The sequence below is a fragment of the Pistacia vera genome, unplaced genomic scaffold, assembly GCF_008641045.1.
Source record: "Pistacia vera cultivar Batoury unplaced genomic scaffold, PisVer_v2 Contig177, whole genome shotgun sequence".
NCBI classification, from domain to species: Eukaryota; Viridiplantae; Streptophyta; class Magnoliopsida; order Sapindales; family Anacardiaceae; genus Pistacia; species Pistacia vera.
This window is the reverse complement of record NW_022195866.1, coordinates 71,466-78,475: the sequence shown is the minus strand read 5'-3', so window position 1 is coordinate 78,475 and position 7,010 is coordinate 71,466. Positions and strand designations below refer to the sequence as shown.

Sequence of the window (7,010 nt, the reverse complement as noted above, 5' to 3'; positions counted from 1 at the left end):
AGACACCTCAGAGAGTATGCAGAAATGGGTTTGAAGAAGGGCCGACACCTCAGTAACAGCACATTGGGTTCAATATAGAGACAGTTTACTTCTATCTGAATTCTCATTTCACTTGAAAATTCCAATTTTATTTATTTATTTATTTTCCATATTTGTTCACCAACAACTTTTGATTTCAGCATCATTTAACAAGGACTTATGGTCAAACTACAAATACCCTTTTGCTGAAATTATTTTCCTATGAGGATGAGATGAAGCTCCTACAATTAAATATAATGAAAAATATGTTACCTAAAATATAATGATACAAAGAAAAGTAGCCTTTTTGCTTTCATATCCAATTAAAAATTGGTTAGGTCACATAATATAAAGTTTTCATTTATAGCTATCTGATAAAAAACTACCCATATTTTCAAGTTTCTGCTACTGTAAGATACTGCATTAAGGCAGAATTGACTTTAAGTTTGGTTTTTTTCACTTGCTGGTGAACTATGAACCTTCATGATAATTACAATGATTGAACCAACAAGAAGTATCACAATGTTTGGTTATTGATTACTATCTTTTTAACTTGTGTCAAAACTTAAATTAATTCTTGAAAGTAGTTGCTTATTAGGTTAATGAAAACAATAGGGTTGGTTGATGATGGATATCGATAAAAAAAAAAAAAAAAAAAAAAAAGGAGCTTAGGTGATCAAATGTCCCATTCCACTTACCACATAAAGCTACAGTAAATTATTTTAGTTCATTATGTTCGGTTTATCATACGATTTAACATTTTTAATATTTGATATAATATAAAATTGTTTTAAAATTAACGGTTATGTATATCGAGAAGAAGATATTTTTTCCCGTTTTCTGATTTTATATACTAGTTTTTAGAATTGCATTAGAAAATTGTTTTGAAACCATTTCAATCCACATTTTAGCCAAACTCATTTTCCCAATACTTTTTGTATTTTTTCTTTCCAAAAAGAAATAATCGTGTTTATATCTCTATCAAATACAGTATTATATTCTATAACTGTATTTATTCACTTATTAGGATATATATATAACTAACTCATTTCAATCAAATGCCTTTTCATAAGGCTTTTAGATCCCTTAATTTCGAAAACAAATATCTGTATTTATGTTCTATACCAGACAGTTTGTAATTTTATAGTTTTTACCCACAATCTTTGGCAATAAAAGAAAAAAAAAAAAAAAAAACCATTCCAGGAATTGGGTAAAGAAGTACCTAGAAATCTTTGAATTGTATTTTTCTCCAATTATCTTAAAGAAAAAGCAATAAAATCCATGACAAAATATAGTGAAAATAGGTATAAGGGTCCTATCAAAAATAACTATTTCACCTAACACAAGGCATTAACATAATCATGATTAAGATGAGTCAAAAACAAAATTAGAAGGTTCGATGAAACAAAACAAAGATTAGTACTTAAGTACATAAAAATTACCAACTAATAATGTCAATTTCTCCGAAGTTTTCCATTCTTTGCATCCAAGTAAGGAGATTTTGAAGCAAAATAGACGGAGAAAACTAAAATAAAATAATTATATTTATTAAAGATCTAAGAAAACATTATTATATAATCAAAGTAATCATGGGACAACAAAGCAAAGAGTATTATTAAGATTTAAGTTAAGTTAGAACTAGATCTGAAGGATTGACACGTGGCAAGATGAGAAGTAAACACATGTGAGTTAAGAAAGTGAAGTGGAACTGTCTTTTCTGATGGAAACCTTGCATCCTCTCTACGTATTTCTATGTTACTCAATCCCATGCATTATTTTTATTATATAAAGTATTTATTATGTATATAATATGAAAATTATAATATATGGTTTGGGATAGAATAAGATAGAGGTGAAGTTGAAGGAATTATGGAGATTTTTGAGATAGTGTGTGTATTTTTGTATTGGAAGCAAAGCAAAGGAAAGCATGCAACCATAGGCAAGGCTGGTTTTCTTTTTCATCACCCATGAGCCAAAGTAGAAGAAAAGGTTTTAAATGAAAGATTTTATTAAATGTTATATTGTCGAATGCTTATCTATCAGTTTAATTTTTTAGGTTAAATAATCATTCAAATTAATACATTAAACTCATCACGTCCTAAATTATAATTCAAATCCTTTATTATTCGAACATGGTAAATCTATCTCTCTAATCGGCTTTTCTATTTTACTACACGTTTCATGTAAGAGAGCATGGTAGACTTTTGATAAATACCCTAATCAAACTCTATTATGGATTTATGGCCATATTCTTTTATAGAACTCTCTCATCTCTTCCTTCTCCGAGCTTGGGTTATGAAAGAAGGAAAAGAAGGAATCAAGAAGAAGATATTAACAACAACCGGTTTTATTGACAACTCATGATATTCATATCTATTTATTATGCACCTTCATATCTAGTATTAGGTAGACCTCATATAGTAATTGTCGTAATTCTACTGTATCTTTTGTTTCATTTCTCTATAAGTAATCCCAAATATTTTTTTGGTCATGGATCTATTCTCAAAAATTGTTCAATGTGTATTCTCAAATAATCTCATTGTTTTCAATTATTCCACCATTTCATCTTACCATATATGAAAAGATTAATTCATCTAATTAATTATTTATTAGTGTGATACCTTGGAACTTGAAAAATGGGCAAAGAATTTTTGGTCAAATTGATAATAGATAATTATTAAGGTGTACCTTCCATGGTGACCTTAGAACCTACTCCATATGTTGTCTAGACTCTAGACAACATATATTAATCTCTAGACAACATATATTAATATTCTACTTTCATCCTTTTTATCGTAAAGAAGACAGGAGATTAAGAAAAGGAAAACTTGAGAAATTGACATTTGAATGTGATTTATGTTTAAGTTTTGAAATTAATTAAAGAATAAAGTATTGATAAGGAGAGAATTCTAATTTTCTTTCGTCCCTGTGGTGTCGGTTTGATACTAATAAAGAGTACTCGTTTTGAATACTATCATTTTAGTCCTTTTTAACTTAATAAACCATAAATTAACTTGAAAATTATATTAAATGAGGCAAATACCCTTCTAAAGAAAAATGAAAAATGCAACAACTTTAGTGTATGATGTGTTTCTTTAATAACTTTTAAGGGAAAAAGTTGGAAATTATAATATAAATTCCAGGTCAATTAACAGTCAACTGATGGTCCAACAAAAATCTATAAAGTCAAAGAACCAAAATACTAATGTTTGAAATGAGTGTCCTTACAAGCAATAGACTGAAACAGGGATTGAAAGAAAATTGTCCATGTTGATAACTATCATCATAACTTGAAATTTACGACATATGGGTATCTTCAAATTAAAAGTTTCCTCTTGTTTTCACTTTAATAAGGCATGTGACATTTTTCGCATTACATAATCCAAATTTTCAGGTAAGGGGCATATAAAAGAAGAAAACTAAGCCCAAACTCAAGAGAGAGCAAAGAAGCTTTATCAAAGCTATTGGTTTATAAGGGCTATCAAGGTGGTTAATTCTGTTAATCTATGAATATCATCACAACACTTCAACTGCCAAAAGGGAGGTTGATAAGGCAATTATATATCAAAATTAGGTAACATTCAATTTAGCAGATTGGGTAGAAACTCATTGCATTTTAAATGATGATAAATAAAATTTACATACACTTTTGATGTCATGCCCTTGATTCCTGAAGCACAAATCACCTTTGAGTCCTTGTCAATGCCAGAATAGAGAAAAAAGAGGCAAGATATTTGATCCCTATTTTGAGAGACTTTCTTATAAATGTTCTAGTAACATCACACAATGACTGCGGAATATAAGATTGACACAGGCAAAATTTAAGTGCGGTATACTTGATTAATGCTCAAAAAAGGTTCAGCATCAGAAGAATTGAGGATATTGCAGGCTATCAAACAATGAAATCAAAAGATTCATACAACTGCATATATCATATCTCAGACTCGGAGACTTTTTCTTCTTTTGGGGAAGCAAACTGCTTTGTGAGCCGGGATCTTGTCCAAGGATCTAAGGGAGCTCTTGGTGGTGGTTGAGGGGTTGGCGGTTTTGACTGCCTAAGCTCATTTTCTCTGTCGACAAACCTGCTCAAATGTGAAGAGTATGATTTAAATACATGATCAACCCCAATGACAATTGAACAAAACTCAAATTCAATTAATCAACAGATTCTGTATGGTGATCATCTGGTCCACTTTTGTACATTCTTTTTACATACTAATCCTTTATGTTTCCTGTCAAAAACAAATAGTGAACAAATTTTGAGCATTATCAGATGTTCACTAGGACTGAACATCCTATTTAGTTCACTACCTCAACAGTACACGCCACACGTGTGTGCAAGCATGTTGGGGTATTTTCAAAAACACGTTTGTTGTCCAAAAACAAAGAAAAAAAAAAAAAAAAACCAATGTGATGATAGTCCATTTTCATTTGATCCCTAAGTTCATTCTCAGATCCTAAATGCAACCTCCATAGTACAAACTTCCTAAACAGACAAATATTATATTGCAACTGTTCCTTTCTGAAGTGTTTTCTTCAAATTATTATCTGGACAATTAGCAAACATCACCACAAATGAGTAGAAAAAAGGACATATTGGTGAAGTTCAACAAAACCCAAGGTAGCAACATTACAGTGAAGTCTTCTAAGCTAACAAACAATACGTAATTAACAAATAAACAAATCTTACTCAATATAGGCCATTGGAGCCGCATCACCAACTCGTATACGAGTTCGAAGTACTCTTGTGTATCCACCTGCTCTATCTCTGTAACAGAAAACATCCATCCAATTAAAATATACATGAATGCAAAACTGAAAAAGCAACGGGTTAAGACTCACTTGTATCGGTAAGCCAGCTCTGTAAATAGCTTGTGAATAACATCATCTCCTCGTACAAATGCTGCAGCACGTCTTGCAGCACACAGAGAACCCTGTCATTATTTCAAATCAGAATAGAATAAATTCAAGGGGCAATGAACTCTCAGAAGCAGCAAGTCTACAGAGGAAACAAATATGACATCTCTACCCAATTAACTAAGGATTGATGTATTCCAGGCTTCTAATATTTGTTCTAGACAATAATAAGCAAAGTGCAAAACCGAGGTAGAGGGGTTGATCAGACAGTTGCTCCAACACTCAAAGAGTTTCTTTGGTGCATCAAGATAAAAGGATTAGCTATAGTATATCAGAACACTTAAAAATATTCACCTTCATTTTTTATTGTCTTCTCCACTATCTGCCCGTTTGTTTCTCTCTTCTATTCTTAGTCTGAGACAGTATTTAAGGAGAATTTCCAGCATCCTATCTTCAAATTGATCCTTTAAGAACTAAAATTATCCTAGGTTCCAGCTAGATGTAGTTGTTGAACCAATTTTATCTAAGAAAACTATATCCACAAGCCATAAAGTAAAGTTTTGAATGAAAGGCATCAAGATTTTTAGTTTCTGCTTCATCCATAGACTAAAATCTCGAGATTTAGTAGCCTACTAAATAGAAGAATAAGGATTTTTAAGTTTCGTAAATCTTAAAACCAAATCAATATTACAATCTTACGAGTCATACCATCAAACCTTATTGACAACAAATATAAAGACAAGAAGAAAACCTCAATTCAGCCTAATGCTAAAGCGGGTAAAAATCCTATGCGTTATACTCACCTCTTTTCCAAGTTGTACCATATTATCAGCAAGACGCCTAATTTCTTTCGCCTGTAATAATAAACCAAAAAATAAAAAAGCAATTATGAAAATACATCTTCTTCAAGTTTCTCAATATATTTAATTAAAAAAATTCAGAACTCCTTGTCTGCACTCGATCACTAGCTAGATGAAAAACAAAGTAAATAAAAAAGAGGTCAAAAATTCAAAATTTTTCAATCATCATATTTAATAATACGGTTAAAGTAAAATAAAAATAATTTTACAAACAAAATATTAAACCCTAGAAAAACCCTGAAACAGAGAAACGCAAAGAGGAGTACCTTGGCAACAGTGGTTTCGATCCGCTCGTGCTTCACCAATTGAGAGACCATTGTTCTGCACATAAAAACAAACACATCAAATAAATTAAAAAATTTAAAAATTTAACAAAACCCTAAAAGATTGAGGGTTTAGAGAGAAGGAAAAAGAGCAAAATAGAAACAAAAGAACCTGAGCATAGACATTCTGTGACCGGTGGGTCGATTAAGCTTCCGAAATTTCGTCATTTTCAGAGTGAAAATCAGAAGCTTGTTGAGAGAGAGAGAGAGATTCAGAGAGAAATGATAAACCCTAGAAATGGAAACCCTGAAACGAAAACGGAGCAGCTTTTGGGTGACTGGCTCAGTGTTTTTACTTAATTGGGCTGGGCCTTCTTCATTATCTGGTTTGGGCTTTTTTTTCTTTTTTCGTTTTTTACTCTTAAAATCCGATTTATCATCCAAAAAAAAGCTATATGATATTTTTCGTTATATGTGATCAATTAAGACCGACTAAATAAATAGTGTTAAGTATTGTCACGTCACGTTATGTGGCAGCATTTTGAAGTCATCTATTGAAATATTATGATCATGGTTATTAATGAAAAGAAAATATATATAAATTATGTGACATTTTTTTTTTCACTAAAACATAAATGACGTGGTACATGTATTTCGAGTTTTGTTAGAGATTTATTATGGATTGAAGATGTATAAATAGTGTTTATTTGTCCGACAATTCGGATTCGATGGTTAGTACTAATCCGACAATGTTAACGAGATAACATCATAGTCTTTACTTGTATATATTCTCTACTTGCACTTAGAATAGAATATAACCATGGGAACTTTTCACTTAAATTTATATAGTTTTAGTCTTTTGATTGTTTGCTCTTTTACAAATTATCAACTTATCTTCAGATGAAATCACTTATTAGAAAAAGTAGAGTTTTATAACTTAAATCTAAGCAAGAACATGTTAATCAAATTACCTAATATACTTTTTAAAAAATTATATTAATCAAATTACCTA

General features: G+C 30.7%; 1 protein-coding gene across 1 annotated transcript; it reads right to left on the bottom strand.

Moving 5' to 3' along the window:
- Positions 1–3,729: 3,729 nt before the first annotated feature.
- LOC116126200 (50S ribosomal protein L17) lies at positions 3,730–6,332 on the bottom strand. Its single transcript, XM_031411906.1, has 6 exons — positions 6,171–6,332; positions 6,002–6,056; positions 5,679–5,729; positions 4,861–4,952; positions 4,709–4,786; positions 3,730–4,100 (listed from the first exon to the last, which is right to left on the bottom strand). Exons 1-6 carry the CDS (start codon positions 6,224–6,226, stop codon positions 3,950–3,952), a joined length of 483 nt encoding a protein of 160 aa, XP_031267766.1. The 5' UTR covers positions 6,227–6,332; the 3' UTR covers positions 3,730–3,949.
- Positions 6,333–7,010: the final 678 nt, after the last annotated feature.

Coding starts and splice junctions, on each gene's coding strand:
- LOC116126200 (XM_031411906.1), bottom strand. CDS start 6,226: ATGACGAAATTTCGGAAGCTTAATCGACCCACCGGTCACAGAATGTCT. Junction 4,953..5,678: donor TGGTACAACTTGGAAAAGAG/GTGAGTATAACG, acceptor AAATAATGACAG/GGTTCTCTGTGTGCTGCAAG. Junction 4,101..4,708: donor GCTCCAATGGCCTATATTGA/GTAAGATTTGTT, acceptor ACATTTGAGCAG/GTTTGTCGACAGAGAAAATG.